General features: G+C 45.0%; 1 protein-coding gene across 1 annotated transcript in view; it reads left to right on the top strand.

Annotated features, from left to right (window-relative positions):
* The first annotated feature begins 539 nt into the window (after positions 1 to 539).
* Positions 540 to 22,920, top strand: part of LOC124551014 (gamma-interferon-inducible lysosomal thiol reductase-like) — a 43,394-nt gene continuing 21,013 nt past the window's right edge. The window contains exons 1-3 of the mRNA XM_047125859.1: positions 540 to 680; positions 9,461 to 9,610; positions 20,632 to 20,802. Coding sequence (XP_046981815.1) covers positions 621 to 680; positions 9,461 to 9,610; positions 20,632 to 20,802 — 381 coding nt within the window. The 5' untranslated portion in view covers positions 540 to 620. The remainder of the gene's footprint in view (positions 681 to 9,460; positions 9,611 to 20,631; positions 20,803 to 22,920) is intronic.

Raw genomic sequence — 22,920 nt, 5'->3', positions numbered from 1 at the left:
TTATAGGCCAGTTTCAATGTTTTATTTCTGATGAAGGCACTCTTAGAAGTGGCCGAAACATAGGTCAAATAATTTTGCGACCGAGCGCTGTTTATTGGTTTAATTTTACGGAGAGGGTTTTTTGCACCGTTGATTGGAAAATGTAATGATACGCTGACGTCATTGAGTAATGCATAATTTTCCTCGTCTGGTACTGATATCTTGTTACTTTGTTTCTCTCTGTTAAGATGTCACCCGTGGCAGAATGCAAACTTTTCTATGGAAATGACACAGGCCAGTCTCTTTTTATGATCGAGTGTTATTCTGTGGTTTTTGCGAGCTTCCGTTCTGGCTTGCCTAAAGGACGGTGCGGTCATTGACAGCGTGAGTCTGCCAGTTGTCCGCTCCACAATGAAGTAAGTCTGCTGACCTCAGTAGCGGGGTGTGTTATCGCCTCGCGAGAGATTACACGTTTTCCTGCTTGGCACGGAGTCACCTCGACGCAGCTGCGTTTCTACGCAACATACGCAACACCCGTCGGTGAGGTTTTGTTTACTTTCCGACGCACACCAGCCGGCGGGCAGCGTATAAATGGACAGAGCTGCCCTTCCCTGGACTGTCGCCGCCGCCACACCGCCAAGATGTTTCTTCCACGGGGTGTTCTCTCTGTGTTCGGTCTCGCCATCTTGTTTCATGCACAAGTAAGTACCTCCCAATGTCTTCTTGCATTCCTTAGCAGGAAATTCGAGAATCACTGTAAGAGTGATGAGCGCTTGTTTCTCCATACAATTTTATCAAGACAATGAAAAAAAAATAATTTACGAGATACTTGATACCTAACAAACGGGTCCTCATGGAATCGCATAATCAAATTTACTTCCTATAGAATTAGATTAGTGCCCATACATCTATTTTCTAATGCAGTATGCAACAGATCTAAAATGAATAAAAACACTACTGGCCATTAAAATTGCTACACCAAGACGAAATGCAGATGATAAAGGGGTATTCACTGGACAAAAATACGAGGGCAGTTCAATAAGTAATGCAACACATTTTTTTTCTCGGCCAATTTTGGTTGAAAAAACCGGAAATGTCTTGTGGAATATTTTGAAACATTCCCGCTTCGTCTTGTATAGTTTCATTGACTTCCGACAGGTGGCAGCGCTGTACGGAGCTGTTAAAATGGCGTCTGTAACGGATGTGCGTTGCAAACAACGAGCAGTGACCGAGTTTCTTTTGACTGAAAACCCGGGCATCTCAGATATTCATAGGCGCTTGCAGAATGTCTACGGTGATCTGGCAGTGGACAAAAGCACGGTGAGTCGTTGGGCAAAGCGTGTGTCATCATCGCCGCAAGGTCAAGCAAGACTGTCTGATCTCCCGCGTGCGGGCCGGCCGTGCACAGCTGTGACTCTTGCAATGGCGGAGCGTGCGAACACACTCGTTCGAGATGATCGACGGATCACCATCAAACAACTCAGTGCTCAACTTGACATCTCTGTTGGTAGTGCTGTCACAATTGTTCACCAGTTGGGATATTCAAAGGTTTGTTCCCGCTGGGTCCCTCGTTGTCTAACCGAACACCATAAAGAGCAAAGGAGAACCATCTGCGTGGAATTGCTTGCTCGTCATGTGGCTGAGGGTGACAATTTCTTGTCAAAGATTGTTACAGGCGATGAAACATGGGTTCATCACTTCGAACCTGAAACAAAACGGCAATCAATGGAGTGGCGCCACACCCACTCCCCCACCAAGAATAAGTTTAAAGCCATACCCTCAGCCGGTAAAGTCATGGTTACAGTCTTCTGGGACGCTGAAGGGGTTATTCTGTTCGATGTCCTTCCCCATGGTCAAACGATCAACTCTGAAGTGTATTGTGCTACTCTTCAGAAATTGAAGAAACGACTTCAGCGTGTTCGTAGGCACAAAAACCTGAACGAACTTCTCCTTCTCCATGACAATGCAAGACCTCACACAAGTCTTCGCACCCGAGAGGAGCTCACAAAACTTCAGTAGACTGTTCTTCCTCATGCACCCTACAGCCCCGATCTCGCACCGTCGGATTCCCATATGTTTGGCCCAATGAAAGACGCAATCCGTGGGAGGCACTACGCGGATGATGAAGAAGTTATTGATGCAGTACGACCTTGGCTCCGACATCGACCAGTGGAATGGTACCGTGCAGGCATACAGGCCCTCATTTCAAGGTGGCGTAAGGCCGTAGCATTGAATGGAGATTACGTTGAAAAATAGTCTTGTGTAGCTAAAAGATTGGGGAATAACCTGGTGTATTTCAATGCTGAATAAAACAACCCCTGTTTCAGAAAAAAAAAGTGTTGCATTACTTATTGAACTGCCCTCGTATTATACTAGAACTGACATGTGATTAGATTTTCACACAATTTGGGTGCGTAGATCCTGAGAAATCAGTACCCATAACAACCACCTCAGGCCGTAATAACGGCCTTGATACGCCTAGGCATTGAGTCAAACAGAGCTCGGATGGCGTGTACAGGTACAGCTGCCCATGCAGCTTCAACACGATACCACAGTTCATCCAGCACGGCGTTCCGAATTACTCTCTTGAACCCACCGATTCCATATTCTGCTAACAGTCATTGGATCTCGATCAACGCGAGCAGCAATGTCGCGATACGATAAACTGCAATCGCGATAGGCTACAATCCGACCTTTATCAAAGTCGGAAACGTGATGGTACGCATTTCTTCTCCTTACACCAGGCATCACAACAACGTTTCACTAGGCAACTCCGGTCAACTGCTGTTTGTGTATGAGAAATCGGTTGAAAACTGTCCTCATGTCAGCACGTTGTAGGTGTCGCCACCGGGTCCAATCTTGTGTGAATGCTCCGAAAAGCTAATCATTTGCATATCACAGCATCTTCTTCCTGTCGGTTAAATTTCGCATCTGTAGCACGACAACTATGTGGTGTAGCAATTTTAATGGCCAGTAGTGAAAAAAAAGGAAGTAAAATGAAAGTACGGAAAAGTCGGAATTGAAGATTAAAAGATTTCCTATCACTGCTAAGTATCCAGCAACCAAAATTGGCGAATGGTTTCTTGATCAGAAATAAAGAAATACGCGTTTTAGCAATTGTGGAAATTGAACTCCTATGGAGGTAAATGGAGTCGTCGTGTGACTAGGGCCTCCCGTGGGGTAGACCGGTCGCCTGGTGCAAGTCTTTTGAGTTGACACCGGTTCGGCGATTTGCGCGTCGGTGGGGATTAGATGACGATGATAGAGACAACACAACACCCAGTCCCTGAGCCGACAAAATCTCCGACCCAGGCCCCTTGGTATGACAGTCCGTTGCGCTGACCACCCAGGTAACTGGGCGGATGTTGTATGGAGGTCTAACTGTGAATGAAAGCTTTCTTGAAAATAAATCATTATTAAAGAAGTACTAGAGCAATTTAAATCAATGAAAATTGGAGTTTGACTTGCAAGTTAGAACTAAAAAATAAGTGTTTCTGTCTATTTCGAAGTTCAACCCTTAAGCTTTTATGGAAATAAAACGTGTCACTACGAAAACATTTTCAAAGCTAAAGCTGTGAAAATTTGTATTGCGCTTGTCAGTTACAAATAAAAAAATATGTTATACAACCTCTGACACAGTGATGTATGCACTCCGTCTTCCGGTCACAAGTGGCCCATCTGGACCATCTGACCGCCGTGTCATCCTCAGTGGAGGATGCGGATAGGAGGGGCGTGGGTCAGCACACCGCTCTCCCGGTCGTTATGATGGTTTTCTTTGACCGGAGCCGCTACTATTCGGTCGAGTAGCTCGTCAATTGGCATCACGAGGCTGAGTGCACCCCAAAAATGGCAACAGCACATGGCGGCTGGATGGTCACCCATCCAAGTGCCAGCCACGCCCGACAGCGCTTAACTTCGGTGATCTCACGGGATTCCGTGTATCCACTGCGGAAAGGCCGTTTCCGACATAGTGGTATAGGGAATGAAATTTTTATGAAAGTTTTTCGTCATATAAAAAGTTTTCTTTTAATTTAAATTTATGAAATTCGGTTTGTGACTTGTAAGAAAACGTATGTTAGGGGATGAGACTTTCTATGCAACTGCCACCACGAGAACTCATAAGGCAAGTTTAACAAGGAGCTCCGGCTCCAGCTACCAGAACCGCTTTTTGGTCAGAAGTGCATCCGGAAAAGACTCTGCTTATATGGCTGAAATTAGCGTGGAAAGTTTAGGTGATGTTGCGTTTTGTGAAAAACATAATTCCATTAAATAAAAAAAAAACTGTTGAGACCATACAGTCTACATAAGCAAAGCAGCGGGTGGTAAGCTAGTTTACTATGAAATGGAAATTTCAACCAAAGATATTGTGTCATAATTGACTAAATGAAGCCGCACGGAGTGCCCGCGTGGTTTGAGGCGCCGTGTCACGGTTTACACAGCCCCTCCCGCCGGAGGTTCGAGTCCTCCATCGGGCATGGGTGTGTGTGTGTGTGTTGTTCATGCATAAGTTAGTTTAAGTAGTGTGAAAGTCTAGGGACCAATGACCTCAGCAGTTTGGTCCCTTAGAAATTCACACACATTTGAACATTTTTGTCTAAATGAAAATAAAATGTTTTTGTTTCCACTCACTAATCGCATGAAAATGAACCACAATTTGCAGAGAGATAAGAAACGATATATCCTGAAAAACGTAGGTAGACAGAGAAATAAAAAAAGTATTTTTTCCATTTGATCTTACACATTTTGGTAAGGAATTTTAATTTGTTTTAACGACTTGCATTTTCATACAGTTAATAGTTGAAATTGAAAAAAATGTTTTGTTTATTAAAAATGATTCAAGAATATGAAGAAATCACATTACGTAACAATTTGATCTGCTTTACAGTATGGTCTATTTTGGTCGAAGATCATTTTCCAGCACGGACTCCTACGAACAGTCTAACATTCTGCGTGGTGTCTGTTTGTTCTAAGTCGTGTCTCCCTACGACTTTCGCGCAACGACGCTCTGAGCGTGTTTTTTAGAGAATTGACTAGTTTGAACATGGGACCTGTTGCTGGTAAGGAGACGCCAGACCACACATGACATGTAGAGTTCAGAAGAGTTCAGTGACACTAGCGATGATATAATCAAATACCTAATGATTTCAGCGTCAGCTCCACTACACTCCCTGCAAAAGAATCTTAATACTAACTAAATGTAGTGGAAGGGGTTCAAGGCTTTCCTATTTTTAGTTAGCAGTTAAGTTTACCATTGGAAATTTTATTCTACTCACAAAACATTGTTTATAAATTGCACTATTGATAAAAGGAAATATTTTAATACAGGATGATAAAAACCAACTGCATTCAACAAAAATTTGAACGAATATTCCCTGAATGGGCTTCCAAGTTCTACAATGGATCGAAGGATGACCTATGCCATATCATATCTATAATCTATGTTTGAGTTAAGTTTCATAAAAGAGAAAACTATCAAAACGGTCTACAGTGACCCTCAATTATGTTTAGTTACTTATTTAACTTGTCGTAAATTACAGTGGCTGATGTGGCTTCTCAATAATTATATAACAGAAAAATCATTGGGTTTCAGATTTTAACTTCTAGTAGCAAATGTGAATACCATGAGCTTTAATTGACGATCGACACTAGTATTACACAAAAAGGGAATGTAACAGATGAGACTTCTGCAGTTCTGAGTGAAGCCTTATGACTCTTATGCGGCATCGCATGTGTTCATTACCTTGTTGTTGGTTAGGCAGCATCAGGGTGCGGCGGGCGGCGCAGCTCCACACACCTCACTGTTTCGGAAGCAACTCTGTCTAACTTCTTCTTACTACAATTTACTGAAGTTGGTTTAAGAAAAGCTATCTGGCTGTGTTTTCAACTGACCAATCACGGTCTCAATGTTAACCTTAAGCTCCGCCTACAAAAGTTCTGTCTATCCAATGAGAAACATATTTTTCGTGGTGGGGAAATGTTTTTAATGTTTGGTACGTAACAGAGACGCGTATAGTCTCACGCTAAAACTTTCAGCTGATGTAGCCCTTTTAGTGTTACAGTAAGATCTATACTGTTCTTCCGGAGGGCTCTATCTTTTAACATGGGCTGGGGGGGTGGTCCTGGCGGTCAGCCGCGATGTGGATGTCCGTCCCTTATCATAGGGCCTTCTAGCTTAACACGGTCTGCTCTTGGCTTCTGTTCTCGTTTCTTCCCTCGGAACTGCGTCTGTTTCACAGTGGGAAGGTATCACATGCATTTAGGCGTTCTTGTGTTAGTCTGTGGTATTCCATTTGCGCACTCGTTGATCGTATTATTTAATGTCAGGATTTATTCGGAGCTATGTGACATACTGCCGGATTTTCTATCATGTCAGGGTTTTCATGGAAGGTGTTGGATTTGCCTGACACCTTACAACAGTTACGTTGGCGTTTTTCGCAATGTCTAGCAGGAGTCAGCCCAAACAAGTACTGCTCATCATGTTTTTCATGCTGCACCAAACTTTGGTCTGTTTCCCAGTATAAACAGAAATCATTTCTTAAAGCAGAATTTTTCGTGCTCACTCGATAGGGCGGCCCAAAATCACCCTAATGCGATATTCGGTTTGGTGACATGCATTAACAGTGACAGCAAAACGAGGAGAGTAGCCGTTACTCCACGACCGACTGTTCAGCGCTGCCATCTGCCAGTGACACTCAGTGCTGGCCAGGGTGGCGTGCGAAACGACCAAACTGCCCGAGGACTGGACCGCTGGAGTTGCAGATGTTCTGCGTACTTTACAGTCAGCGTTACTAAGTATCGATAGAACACGTGTGTCAACAGAACAATTTGGAACCGTTCTGTTGCATGACCACATAAAATTCCGCTTTAAATACAATCTTGTTTCTACCGGGAAACAACTGGAATATGTTAGGAGTAGTAATTACCTGGGCGCACTCTTGTTCCACATTTCGAAAACGAAACTACAACATATAAATCTTGCTCTTGGCAAAAATCTGCACTGGGTAATGGTTCTTCAAAAATGGTTCAAATGGCTCTGAGCACTATGGGACTTAACATCTAAGCTCATCAGTCCCCTAGAACTTAGAACTACTTAAACCTAACTAACCTAAGGACATCACACACATTTTTGCCCGAGGCAGGATTCGAACCTGCGAGCGTAGCGGTCGCGCGGTTCCAGACTGTAAGGCCTAGAACCGCTCTGCCACTCACACCGGCCACCGTCACCGATTTAATCTGCAGCTGACTAGAAGAAGACCTCTACATTCGACGTTTCGTGAAGGAACACAGCGAATCGAGTACGTAACTGCTGCCCAGTAGCCATCCAAGAGCACAAGATTTCTCCAGATGCGCGAAATTGAGGAGATTAGCACGGCTTTTCCGTGTGCAGTAGATGTGAAACTGTTGTGATGATACAACAGACGGTTAAGAACAAGAAACGGATATTCTTTATGCATGGTGGAGCTCCAGACGAACGGAGTTTGCACCCTTTTACGTAAATCATCTGCGGCATCAATTCTAAAATATTATTCTAGTGTATGGGGTCATTATCGAGAAGGTATTAGTAAGAGAGAACATAAACACATGCACTTCTAAGGCTATAAGGTTCTGCATTTAAAACAAGCTATAACGTCAGATCGTTGCGGTATCCGACCTATTACTCGCATGGAATGCAACGCTATTACTATCTCCTTGTAAGAAACGTATTTCCAGCGCATGAGATAAGTTCTCCTTGCAAGTTTCTCTACGCTAAACTACGGTGGAAAACTATGAAATGAAAAACTGCTTCCTTAAAACTTCGATTCTTTGTGATACATGTACAATATAGCTTTCCATAGTGTGTAGCGTCCACTGTTCTCGTCCGATCAAGAATCAGAAACTGCACTACGCTCGCCAAAATGTTCAAATGTGTCTAAATTCCTAAGGGGCCAAGCTGCTGAGGTCATCGGTCCCTACACTTACACATTACTTAAACTAACTTACGCTAAGAGCAACACACACACCCATGCCCCAGGGAGGACTCGAACCTCCGGCGGGAGGTGCCGTGCAATCCGTGACAAAGCGCCTCAAACCACACGGCCACTCCTCGCGGCTACTGTGCTCGTATAAAATGATCGTTAGTAGCGGAGAACACCTTACGCAAAGAATGAGATGATGCGCATTCATGTTACGGCGCGCCAAACGGTAATTTTTTCATAATGGAGTGGTTGCGCCGGCCGGTGTTGCCGAGCGGTCCTAGGCGCTTCAGTGTGGGACCGCGCGACCGCTACTGTGGTGTGCGTACTGTAAGACCTTCGGTACACACACCATCAGATTATTTGACTTGTTGCTCTAACGAAGTAGGCGAATGTCAGCAATATGTCTCGTGGTCTTATCGTGGCGTGTTTATCTTCCCCCATTAGGTCAGACGATTGAAATGCCACTTGCACGCTTAGAGTAGCAGATTGACGGTGACCAACTTTAAACAGAACTTGATTAATTAATTAATACATCCATGCCCGAGGCAGGATTCGAACCTGCGACCGTAGCGGTCACGCGGTTCCAGACTGAAGTGCCTAGAACCACACGGCCACACCGGCCGATGCCAGAGGTTACTTTAACGTCTGTAGACGTCTCTCCATTGATAACAACATGCTGTGTTCTGTTTGCTAAAAACTCTTCAATCCAGCCACACAGCTGTTCCGATATTCCGTAGGCTCTTACTCTGTTTATCAGGCGACAGTGCGGAACTGTATCGAACGCCTTCCGGAAGTCAAGAAAAATAGCATATACCTGGGAGCCTGTATCTAATATTTTCTGGGTCTCATGAACAAATAAAGCGAGTTGGGTCTCACACGATCGCTGTTTCCGGAATCCATGTTGATTCCTACATAGTAGATTCTGGGTTTCCAAAAACGACATGATACTCGAGCAAAAAACATATCCTTCGCGTACTCTGTGTAAAATAGAACTGGTATCCCATCAGGTCCAGCGGCCTTACCTCTTTTGAGCGATTTTAATTGTTTCTCTATTCCTCTGTCGTCTATTTCGATATCTACCACTTTGTCATCTGTGCGACAATCTAGACAAGGAACTACAGTGCAGTCATCCCCTGTGAAACAGCTTTGGAAAAAGACATTTAGTATTTCGGCCTTTAATCTGTCATCCTCTGTTTTAGTACCATTTTGGTCACAGAGTGTCTGGACATTTTGTTTTGATCCACCTACCGCTTTGACATAAGACCAGAATTTCTTAGGACTTTCTGCCAAGTCAGTACATAGAGCTTTACTTTCGAATTCATTGAACGGCTCTCGCATAGCCCTCCTCACACTACATTTCGCTTCGCATAGCTTTTGTTTGTCTGCAAGGCTTTGGCTATGTTTATGTTTGCTGTGAAGTTCCCTTTGCTTCCGCAGCAGTTTTCAAGCTCGGTTGTTGTACAACGGTGGCTCTTTTCCATCATGTATGTGTACTGCCAGTCGTTACGGAAGATATAATGTTACAGGTATTTGCTAATACCACAGCGACAGTTGGCGTCTACTATGAAACGCTAAGCCCAGTGTGCAGAGGATTCTTCATAAACCAGCTGCTTCCGGCTTATAGACAGGCTCCAGATCGTATCACCGTTAGACTGGTCCCATTTGGCAAAACTGTGGTAAGTAACACTTTCTCTCTACTTTCTACTGTTTAAGACGATTGAAACACAGTAAACTACACGTAAAGCTTTATTTCACACCACTCATCAGTGTTACATTACACACACACACACACACACACACCTGCTTCAGAGGACAGCACATTCTACTCTATACACCTACATCTACATTTACATCTACATACATTGCCTCCCAACCACCCTACGGTGCATGGCGGAAGGTATCTTGTACCACTAGTACTCGTTTCCTTTGCTGTTCAACCCGCAGACAGAGCGCTAGAAAAACGACTGCCTATGTGCCTTATAGTATTCACAAAATGAAAAAATTCGACACATTTCAGTCTTAGCATCATAGAAAGAGCTCATTCCTTATCAAGATCAAGCTTACGTCAGAAACAGGCATCTTAAATAACACTTGCTAGGAAATCAGCTGGAACGTTTTGTATTTCCTTTTCCTTTTTAAAAAAATGAAGGTAACATATATCTTCATATCACAGCTTAAAAGGCACTTCCTAAAATACACAGCGAACAGCGCCACAAGTAAAAGCATAAGGAATTGCAAAGCATGAAAATGGGTATTACCCACATAATCAGCCATCTTCCCAATACCAAAACACCTGACTAGTCAAGAAATAAATTACTGTCCAAGGCAAAAGTGGATCCAAACCATTTTCCACAGCACAGCGACGCTCCAGGAGGCTCTACGGTGGGACGACCACTAGCCCAGACACAACTCACTTCAGCCTGGCGAATGCCAAATCCAGCTGCCCGGCTGTACGAAGAAGCACTCCCTGTGTCTAACCACTTAGCATCGAATGGCGTTGCCACAGTGGTAACATCGGTTCCCACCGGATCACCGAAGCTTAGCGCTGTCGGACTTGGCTACCGCTCGGGTGGGTGACCATTTGGGGTCTGCCGAACACTGTTGCCAAACAGTGTGCAATCAGCCTGTGAGGCCAGTGTGGTGTGCGTACTGTAAGACCTTCGGTACACACACCATCAGATTATTTGACTTGTCGCTCTAACGAAGTAGGCGAGTGTCAGCAATATGTCTCGGGTCTTATCGTGGCGCGTTTATCTTCTGCCGTTAGGTCAGAAGATAGAAATGCCACTTGCACGCTTAGAGTAGCAGATTGACGGTGACCAACTTTAAACAGAACTTGATTAATTTTCACACACATTTGTTAAAATAATAAAAAGCATAGACATTACGTAACTTGATTCTGGATGCTGTTTACAATTGACAATCTGAAGTTCCTTTGGTCTTGGTACGTTAATCTTATTCTCACATATCTCTGATACTTGACAAAAGTGTCTATTCATTTATCTTCATAGCTGTGTACAGGAATATGGGTAATCTTATTAGGCACAGACTGAAACTTGACTATAGACTGGTACAGACTGGTGCAGACAAATGCAGACTGGTACAGACTGACTAATCGTAGGTCTGTACACTCGTTATAATACCTCGCGCGTTCATGTATCAATGCGTGAGTGTGATCCGCGAGGAGAAAAGGTGCTACGTTAGCAGTAATCTCATTGGCTGCGTTACATATTAATACACGGATCGGTGGAAGCAAAATTTGGTCCATCTCTAAGGCAGCGCCATCTCGTAGTGCAGAGACGGACGAGCGCTGCGCCTGCACTGTTGTGCTTAGCGGGGCGCGCTCTAGTGGGAAAGTTGTGTACGCGCTGACTACACGGAACTATGTACACGACAGCCAGTTTAATAGCTGCTTGACTGAGAAGTAGCGGCTCTCGTCACAAAAGCTCACAACGGCCAGGAGAGCGGTGTGCTGACCAAATGCCGCTCCACATCTGCGTCCAGTAACGCCTAACGGCTGAGGATGACACGGCGGTCGGTCGGTGCCGCTGTGCCTTGAGAGGCATGTTCATACAGAGTTAGAGATTATTCGCACCCACCACCCATACTCGCCATCTTCCTGTACATCAGCAAACAGCTGTTAATTGCTGCTCGCCCTGTTCGTCGGGACGTTTTTGTGTGTGGAGAATAAGAGTGGTTCACCTACTCTTCCATGGAGGACTCCTGACCATACCCTCGTCTCTGACGATTCGAGAAGCTGGACGTTCCTTCTGCGATATTTCAGCCACTGTACATAATTACTGGCAGCGCTGGTCACGAGAATGTATGACCATGCTCTGGACAGCCACTTGGCACTACCGAGAGGGAAGACCATCGTGTTTGGAGTATGGCTATGGCGCATTGCATCTGCAGCAGAAATCTGAGCAACAGTTGGCACAACAATGGCACAACTGTTACAGATCGGTTACTTGAAGGACATCTCCGACCCGCACGGCCTGTAGCGTGCTTTCCAATGACCCCGAACCACCACCATTTGCGACTTCAGTGGTGCCAAGTGAGTACTCATTCGAGGGCAGGGTGGAGGTCTGTTGCGTTTTTCGATGAAAGCTGGTTCTCTCTCTCGGTGCCAGCGATGGCCATTCGTTCGTTAGGAGGAGGCCAATGGAGGACTTTCAACCAGACTGTCTGCGAGCTAGACGCACTTTACATACACCTGGAGTTACGGTCTGGGGTTCGATTTCAAATGACAGCAGGAGCACTCTCGGGGTCATCCCACGCACCCTGACTGCAAATTTGTACGCAGCCTGGTGATTCGGCCTGTCATGCTGTCATTAATGAACAGCATTCCAGAGAGCGTTTTCCAACAGGACAACGCTCGCCCACATACCGCTCTTGTAAACGAACATGCTGTACGAAATGTCGACACGTGCCTTGACCTGCTCGAACACCAGATCTGTCTCCAGTCGAGCACAGATGAGACACGATGGGGCAGCAACTCCAGTGTTACCCACAAATAGCATTAAGCATTCCTATATGGAACGACCAAGTGTAAAACTGGCGTGGAACTCCATCCTACAAACTGACAACCGCACGTATACAACACAATGCATGCATGTTTGCTTGCTTGCGTTGAACATTCTTGCAGTTACACCTGTTGTTCAAACACCTGCTTTCACAGTTGCAATGGCTTATCTCGCGCTTATATTACCTGTGATCTAGCAATGTTAATCACTTAAATTGTTACCTATACAAATGTGTTCCCGAAATTTCGTTACTCTATTTTTTGAGTTCTAATTTTTTTCCGCCAATGTATCGTCGTGGACAGTGGTAGATAAAACTTCACGATCCGTGGAGGTTTCTTCTGTCTTTAAAGTCAACTTCACCAAAGATATCCGTGCATATTGATATCGGCACAGACATCAAATCACTTGTTTGCGACCTGGTGTCTGGTGTTAACCAAATGACATATAGGAAACTTATAACAGTTACGTAACGGCCTTCCCGCAGTGGATACACCGGTTCACGTGAGGTCACCGAAGTTAAGCGCTGCCGGGCGTGGCCAGCACTTGGATGGGTGACCATCTACATCTACATCTAGATCCATACTCCGCAAGCCAGCTGACGGTGTGTGGCGGAGGGTACCCTATCTGATCTCCCTTCTATTCCAGTCTCGTATTGTTCGTGGAAAGAAGGATTGTCGGTATGCTTCTGTGTGGGCTCTAATCTCTCTGATTTTATCCTCATGGTCTCTTCGCGAGATATACGTAGGAGGGAGCAATATATTGCTTTACTCTTCGGTGAAGGTGTGTTCTCGAAGCTTTAACAAAAGCCCGTACCGAACTACCGAGCGTCTCTCCTGCAGTCTTCCACTGGAGTTTATCTATCATCTCCGTAACGCTTTCGCGATTACTAAATGAACCTGTAACGAAGCGTGCTGCTCTCCGTTGGATCTTTTCTATCTCTTCTATCAACCCTATCTGGTACGGATCCCACACTGCTGAGCAGTATTCAAGCAGTGGGCGAACAAGCGTGCTGTAACCTACTTCCTTTGTTTTCGTATTGCATTTCCTTAGCATTCTTCCAATGAATCTCAGTCTGGCATCTGCTTTACCGACGATCAACTTTATACGATCATTCCATTTTAAATCACTCCTAATGCGTACTCCCAGATAATTTTCGGAATTAACTGCTTCCAGTTGCTGACCTGCTATTTTGTAGCTAAATGATAAGGGATCTATCTTTCTATGTATTCGCAGCACATTACACTTGTCTACATTGAGATTCAATTGCCATTCCCTGCACCATGCGTCAATTCGCTGCAGATCCTCCTGCATTTCAGTGCAATTTTCCATTGTTACAACCTCTCGATACACCACAGCATCATCTGCAAAAAGCCTCAGTGAACTTCCGATGTAATCCACCAGGTCATTTATGTATATTGTGAATAGCAACGGTCCTATGACACTCCCCTGCGGCACACCTGAAATCACTCTTACTTCGGAAGTCTTCTCCCCATTGAGAATGACATGCTACGTTCTGTTATCTGGGAACTCCTCAATTCAATCACACAATTGGTCTGATAGTCCATATGCTCTTACTTTGTTCATTAAACGACTGTGGGGAACTGTATCGAACGCCTTGCGGAAGTCAAGAAACACGGCATCTGCCTGTGAACCCGTGTCCATGGCCCTCTGAGTCTCGTGGACGAATAGCGCGAGCTGGGTTTCACTCGACCGTCTTTTTCGAAACCCATGCTGATTCCTACAGAGTAGATTTCTAGTCTCCAGAATAGTCATTATACTCGAACATAATACGTGTTCCAAAATTCTACCATCCCGGCCGCCATACGCTGTTGCCATTTTTGGGATGCACTCAGCCTCATGATGCCAATTGAGGAGCTACTCGACCGAATAGCAGCAGCTCCAGTTGGAGAAAACAATCATAACTACCGGGAGAGCGGTGTGCTGACCACACGCCTCTCCTATCCGCATCCTCACCTGAGGATGACACGGCGGTCAGATGGTCCCGATGGGCCACTTGTGGCCTGAAGATGGAGTGCTATGCTATAACAGTTACGACAGGCGAAAACTGTTTTCCGTGCATAAATTTACCAATTAATCTTATTAACTTTTTAATTATTCAAGCCGTAGGCCTGTAACTACATAACTGAGATCGTGACTATGTATGCAGTAAGAATCCGCGTTTGGGAACAAGGTGTTTATTTTCTTAAACTCTCTTTCTTTGTTAAGTGTCGCGAGTGGAGAGAAGCTGAGGCCTTTCCACGCGCCTAATACGCCTGAGGTATGTCTGCGTTTCACACGCCGACTTCGTTTACTGCATGTAATTCATTACCACATGAGTGGACAAACGCTGTTCCTCTTTTAAAGACAGGAAAGTGGGAAATCAGCTGTCTCAATCCTCATCCCATCTTCCTGCCCAAAATTTTTGACAGATGAATGCATTCTCACTCTTTCAACAAGAACATTGTAAATCATTTAACCCAGTCTCTCTTTGTAGTTAAGGGCTCGTACAAAGCATCTCCCTCTAACTGCTACTATCCACATATGTCCCTTTCCCACTGTTTCCTTTACCTCCCATTGATTTACAGTATATCCCACTATCGCTCCTATCTCTCTTTCTCTCTCTCTCTCTTACAATGTCTCTTTCTGTCTTTCTTTCCCACTACTATTGTCTCCACCATAAGTTGGTAGCTTAATAATTCTGAGTAGTCCAGCTCCTGCACACGCATCTTTAAATTTTCGGTCCAAAATGCGCCCTCCCCTATTTTACTCCCCAATTTGACGGTCTGGGAGTGTCCAGACCCCCAAGACTATGTATGATCTCCACCAATCTGTATTTTTAAGTTCCACTGTCTGTTGTCTCTTTCGGTCCCAGTGCTCCATCTATTTCTCGTTCTCTTTTACTGACGTCTTTTTCTCCTCCACCACCACCGCCTCCTTTCCCTTCTTTTCACACTGCCACTGCCTCCTCTCTCTGCCGCCGACACCGTCTCTTTGCTACTGTGTTCCAGCACAAAAAGTTTTGGGAGGAAGACGGAATGGGTACTGACTTCCCTGTCAGTCTTTCCGAGAGGAACATATCCACCATATTTGTGCTCTGACAGGAGTATTTTTCTGCTACTCCCCTTCTTTTCCTTGCTATAGTAGTGTGTGCTGCTTATATAAAACGAATTATGTACGTCACCAAAGTTTTGACTGTTTGTTTATGTGCTTGGAAATACTGTATACTTTAATACAAACAGATGACAAATAAGTTCGCATCGTAAGAGATTAAGACAAAATAGTTTGCTTTGCATTTCTTCTGGATACTTTGCTCACCGATCGCAGTTCATCGAAAATTCGCTTTCCAGTCATGCCAATTTTATAAAATTTCTGGCATTGATTTTAAGTTCAGTTTAGGTATGTTAAGACGTTTTTCAGCACATTTTTTCCACCACCACGCTGGGCATATTTGTGCAGGCATGAAGTGTCCACCAATGAGACAGCAAGTCACAAGGTTTTATTCGTGAGGAGATGCCAACTAAAAACTTAGTTTGGTGACGTCCGAACTATTTTGATAAGCCTATAATCCTCGCCATGTATTCACTACGTCAGTTAAAATTACATTTATGCCTAAGACCGAAGATCAGGAACATTTTTTATGTGCGTAAAGTCTGTAATATAGAACATCCGGATCTCGGTAACGGATAATGATTTCGAAAAAAGTTTCAAGGTTCTCAGAACATTGTCTTAAGGATTTATGGTACAAATTTCGACGATCTGCTATGAATATAAATCATAAAAGTTGCCATTGGTACTTTTCGTACTCGAAAATCATGGTTCTTTTAGTGGTTTTCTCACGGACCGCTGATGAACAAATAGCGCCTAAGGTCGGTCTTAGACCGCTCCTAACGCTGAAGAATCAATCGATCTGCCCAATTTGGCTCGACTGGAGAACGTATGTAATGTTTAAATTTTGACCCCGTAATGCAGAACACCTACAGTACGCCCGTTCTTCCGATATATATACAATAGGTCGTTAGGCTAAGGGTTCTCAAAAACATATGACCGCTTATCTCTGTTATGAATAGGAGCCAAGATATGAGACCCTGAAAAGTCGCATCTTCACGCACAGACCGATACGTACACTAGCGGAAAAAAATTAGTACACCCTTTCAGGGATTTCCAATTCACTCAAAATTTATTGTTGCAACACTGTATATGGAGTGCACGAAATGATTACATTTACACATCAATAGCACAGACGGTTCTGAGGTGTGAGGTATCGAGCCATGCTGGAACACCCATATTGGTACGTGGTGCAGTCTACACAGGCGGCAATGCAGGCGCTGAATCTGGCATCCAGTCGATCGTACAAAGGGAAACGTTATGCCACGACTGCTCAGCGTGTTGTTGGTTGATGAGCCGCACCAGTCACTCCTCGTCCCATCGTAGCCCACACGTGCTCGTTTGGAGACAAGTCCGCAGATCGTAGTGGCCAGGGAAGCTGCGGCGCGTCTTGCACAACACGGGCAGCGTGTGGGCGGGCATATCTTGTTGGAGCAATACATTACCTTTCTTTTTCAAAGAAGGCAGAAGAGTAGGTATAACAACACACTGCAAGTACCGAGCGCTGATTAACGTCTCCTCCAAAAACACCACACGTGAGCGACAGTTGTAGCTTAGTGCACGCCACACCACAAGGCCTGGGTTTGGGTCGGTATATCTTGGACGAATGCACTCTAAGAGACAGCACTGACCAGGTCTACGTCGTACGCGCAAGCGACCATCACTTGCGTGCAGGTAGAACCTCTACATCTACGTATATACTCCGCTAGCCACCAAGCGGTATGTGGCAGAGGGCACAATTCGCGCCAAAGTCATATTCCGCAACCTCTGTTCCACTCGGGGATCGCGCGAGGGAAAAACGACTGTCTGAACGCCTCAGTACGAACTTTAGTTTTCCTTATCTTTGAATGGTGATCACTGTTCGATTTGAAAGTTAGTGGTAATAATATACGCTCTACATACTCGGTGAAGATCGAGTTTCGGAATTTAGTGGGCAGCCCCTTCCGTTTAGCGCGCCTTCTATCTGCAAGTGTGTCCTACTTCAAACTTTCTATGAGATTTGTAACGTTCTCGCGATGGATAAATGTACCAGTCACGAATCTTGCCGCTCTTCTTTGGACCTTCTCAATCTCTAGAATCAGATCCTACTGGTACGGGTCCCATACAGACAAATAATACTCTAAGACTGGACGAACTAACGTATTGTCCTTGTTGAAGGACTTCGTCGCTTCAAGATTTTATCAAGACAACGCAATCTAGAGTTCGCCTTACCCGTTACTTGTGTAATCTGATCATTCCATTTGAGATCATTTCGAATAGTCACACCCAGATACTTGACGGATGTTACCGCTTCCAAAGACTGAGCATTTATTTTGTACCCGTACATTAATGGGGATTTTCGCCTTGTTATACGCAGTAGGTTACACTTACTAATATTGAGAGATAACTGCCAGTCATTACACCACGCATTTATTTTCTGCAAATCCTCATTGATATGTTCACAACTTTCGTTTGATACTACTTTCCTGTAGACTACAGCATCATTGGCAAACAGTCAATTCCATCAACCAGATCGTTTATATACGTTGCAAAAAGCAGCGAACCTATTACGCTGCCCTGGGGCACACCTGAGGTTACCCTTGTTTCTGTTGAAGTCTCCCCGATCAGGACGATATACTGCTCCCTGTCTGTTAGAAAACGTTCTATCCAATCTCATCGGATAGACCGTGAACGCCCACGTTTTGGAGCAAGCGACAGTGCGGAACTGAGTCGAACGCCTTTCGAAAGTCGAGAAATATGGCATCAACCTGGGAGTTGGTATCTAGAGCCTGTTGTATATCATGCACAAAGAGGTTCAGCTGTGTCTCGCATGACCGCTTTTTCCTAAAACCGTACTGGTTTCTGCAGATCAGCTTCTCAGAGTTTATAAAGGTCACTATGTCAGAACACAACAAATCGATGTCAGTGAAATGGGCCAGTAACTATGTGCATCCGATTTTCTACCCTTTCTTGTAGATTGCTATGACTGGGCCTTCTTCCAGTCCCATGGAACCTTCATTGCTCAAGACCACGGCGCACAATTTCCTCTCCCGAGCGATCTTCTGACGACACCACACGAATCGTGTACCTGTCCCCACTGCTAATAAACAGTTCGCAACAGTTCTTGTTGACACGTCTGGGCTCACAAGCTTTCTCATGAGCCACTTGGTAGCTGTACCATTCGCCTCTGCTGCCCTTGCAATACCACGATCCTGGTGGGCGTCTGCGCTGCGTCAACGTCCAGAATGTCACCTACGGTTCATGAGAACGTTCACGTGACTGCTGATCTCAGCATCGTTACACAACTGACGCAGCACGTCCAACGTGTGTGGTAATTCTCCAAAAGAACCATCCCGCCACAGTCTGATCCCTGTCACTCACGCTCATTTGGCTGTAGGTGGCACGAGAGCCTGTCCGTGGCATGGTTGCCTGCCTGCTTCACACTTTTGCACCATACTGAGCCTTCTGGGTGGGAGCATTCCCGATTAAAGTGTAGACACAGACGGCGCTCTCGTAGCTGCGCCACTTGCTGTGGGATAACATTCAGTGTCAGTACATCTACACTCACGCTCATAAATTAAGGATAACTGAAGAATGTGATGCCACACAACGTGGCACTACGCAAAACTAGCGCTGATAGCATAGGCACATAGAGAATACACACGACACAGATCTGTAAGTCCACGCTATTGGTGATAAGTTGAGAAAACTGTCCAGAAACACATGTGCTACAAAACGCCACTGTTTCCTAAGCGTGTACCCCGACATCAGTATGGGATATGACCACCATGCACACTACACAGGCCGCACAACGGGTTGGCGTACTCTGGATCGGGTGGTCGAGCAGCTGCTGGGGTGTAGCATCTCATTCTTGCACCAGTGCCTGTCGGAGCTCCGGAAGCGTCGTAGGGGTTTGAAGACGTGCAGCGATACGTCGACCGAGAGCATCCCAGACGTGCTCGATGGGGTTTAGGTCTGGAGAACAGGCAGTCCACTCCATTCGCGTGATACCTCCTGTTTCAAGGTATTCCTCCACGATGGCAGCTCAGTGAGGCCGTGCGTTATCATCATCAGGAGGAAGGTGGGACCCACTGCACTCCTGAAAAGGCGGACATACTGGTGCAAAATGACGTCCCGATTCACCTGACCTGTCACAGCTCCCCTGTCAAAGACATGCAGGGGTGTACTGTTCAGACTATACCTGAACTCGTCCATGAACATAACCTAGGACCACTGTTCCAATGACCTTGTACTGTTTTCCTGACACCAGGGGTCAGTGGAATGCACCTTGTAGGTCTCTGGGCGAATAAATTATGTCTGTTCAGTCTTCTGTAGACTGTGTGTCTGGAGACAACTGTTCCAGTGGCTGCGCTAAGGTCCCGAGCAAGGCTACCTGCAGTTCTCCGTGGCCGTCTGCGAGCACTGATGGTGAGATATTGGTCTTCTTGTACACTGTGGCCGTCCCGTACTGTAGCGCCTGGACATGTTTCCTGCCTGCTGGAATCGTTGCCATAATGTTGACATCACACTTTGTGGCACACGGACGGCCTGTGCTACGACCTGCTGTGTTTGACCCCTCCTAACGTCATCAATATGTGCTCTTTGAGCCATTTTCAGCACACAGTCACCATTAGCACGTCTGCACACTTATTCGCTGCACCGTACTCTGACATGCACCAACACACCTCTGCGTATGTGGACTGCTGCCAGCGCCATCGCGCGACGACCGCAGGTCAAATGCACCGCATGGTCTTATCCGGAGGTGATTTAAACCCGCAAAGCGCCCACCAGAGCGTTGTTTCATCATGTACCAGCATTATCTTCAATTTATAAGCATGAGTGTATCCCAGGTCTCATATGCCGTCATGGATGGAAATCGACGTCGTCTTTCCAGGTGTGTGAATTTTTTTCTTTTTTGTTTTTTTAGCAGTGTACAGAAACTCAGACACAGATTCGATGACTTGTTACTAATTAATGAAAAGCACCAAGAACTGACGGAAGATTCTCTTAGCTTAGTTACTAACTTATGCAGTTTTTACTTGCTTGTGTTTATTACAGAATGTGTGTGTCAATTTCTTTCACTTTCACAGGTTAATAGCACGAATCCTCTGACTTTCATATGCGACCACGGTGAAACGGAGTGTGAAGGACTCAAAATCCACTCGTGTGCCGTAGCCCTCGTCCAAGATCAGACCTCGCTGCTAAGGCTGGCGGGGTGCACGATCCGCAACCAGACAGACCCAGAAGCAATTCTGACTGAGGTAAGCCAGCCGTGAATTCGCATCGATTATCGTTCAGTCGACTCAGATTAGCTGAGCTCGGGCGGTGAGAACGACTTAACCAAGCGCTCCCCGCCTTTGTAGCCTTGCAGATATTGCTTCTTATTTTTATAGTTTTTTATCTTCTTATTAACCAGCTGTGGACACGTAATAAATTCAGACCCTCTCCTTTCCTTGTATTCTGTTATTGCAGTAGTCCTTCACCTTCTCCCTATGTTGCCTTCTCCTTTCTTCTTGCCATGTTCTTCCGAATTTCTTATTTTATCTCCACTGAAAGCCTTCTGACTGTAGTATTTTATTGTTAAAAAGATTTCGTTCTGCTATTTCCGATTTTTTATTCTAATTTTTTTCTACTCCTTTCCTTATTTCTATAATTCATGCTGTTGTGATTTCTTCTTCCAGAAATACAGAAACATTTATTTCGCGAGCCACTTCTCATTTACTCGGTAGAGGTGTCCAAAAAAGATTAATCTTCTTGTAACCATTGTTTCTGATATTTCCTTTGTATTTTTGTCGATCTCCTCACTACTTATCATTTTCCAGGTTTCTGTAGTTTGTATTGCGTCCATCATTTTTTTCAAAAATGCATCTTCCACGGACCTCTGTCCTATCCAGCTTACAGTTCATTGTTAGGCATTCAGATCCATATAATATTCTGGTAGTATTGTTGTGGTAATGTATTTTAGTTTTGTTTTTCTAGATATCTATTTCTTGTTGTAAGTTTTCTTTGTCAGATCATATGCTCCCTCCTTATCGTTACCTCTTACATATATTTCAAAATTTTCTAGTCCCTTCTGTTGTATAGCTTCTCCAAGATATTTAAATTTAATTACTCGCTCTATTTTACCTACCTGTTTTTCTATGAATTTTGGTGCATTTTTTTATATTTGTCATGAATTTGGTTTTTTTTCAGCCAAAATTTTGAGACCACATTTTCCACTATTCCTTCCAGAAGATTTATTTGAATAACTGCGTCTCTTGTGTTCCAAAATCGGCTCCAAAAGCCAGGCAGTTTACCTTAATTCCATTTGTCTTCCGTCGTGGAATTATTGATTCAATTTTGTGATCTTTCTAGCTCCAAATTCCAGATCCTTACTACACTACTGGCCATTAAAATGGCTACACCAAGAAGAAATGCAGATGATAAACGGGTATTCGTTGGACAAATATGCTATACTAGAACTGACATGTGATCATATTTTCATGCAATTTGGGTTCATAGAATCTGAGAAATCAGTACCCAGATCAACCACCTCTGGCCGTAATAACGGCCTTGATACGCCTGGACATTGAGTCAAACAGAGATTGGATGGCGTGCACAGGTACAGCTGCCCATGTAGCTTCAACACGATACCGCAGTTCATCAAGAGTAGTGACTGGCGTATTGTGACGAGCCAGTTGCTCGGCCACCATTGACCAGACGTTTTCAGTTGGTGAGAGATCTGGAGAATGTACTGGCTAGGGCAGCAGTCGAACATTTTCTGTATCCAGAAAGGCGCGTACAGGACCTGCAACATGCGGTCGTACATTATCCTGCTGGAATGTAGCGTTTCGCAGGGATCGAATGAAGGGTAGAGCCACGGGTCGTAACACATCTGAAATGTAACGTCTACTATTCAAAGTGCCGTCAATGCGAACAAGAGGTGAGCGAGACGTGTAACCAATGGCACCCCATACCATCACGCCGGCTGATACGCCAGTATGGCGATGACAAATACACGCTTCCAATGTGCGTTCACCGCGATGTCGCCAAACGCGGATGCGACCATCATGATACTGTAAACAGAACCTAGATTCATCCGAAAAAATGACGTTTTGCCATTCGTGCACCCAGGTTCGTCGTTGAGTACACCATCGCAGGCGCTCCTGTTTGTGATGCAGCGTCAATGGTAGCCGCAGCCATGGTCTCCGAGGTAATGGTTCACGCTGCTGCAAACGTCGTCGAACTGTTCGTGCAGATGGTTGTTGTCTTGCAAAAGTCCGTATCTGTTGACTCAAGGATCGAGACGTGGCTGCACGATCCGTTACAGCCATGCGGATAAGATGCCTGTCATCTCGACTGCTAGTGATACGACCCCGTTGGGATCCAGGACGGTGTTC

This window comes from Schistocerca americana, chromosome 9 (genome assembly GCF_021461395.2).
Source record: "Schistocerca americana isolate TAMUIC-IGC-003095 chromosome 9, iqSchAmer2.1, whole genome shotgun sequence".
Taxonomy (NCBI): domain Eukaryota; kingdom Metazoa; phylum Arthropoda; class Insecta; order Orthoptera; family Acrididae; genus Schistocerca; species Schistocerca americana.
This window is presented reverse-complemented; position numbering and strand designations above follow the sequence as displayed.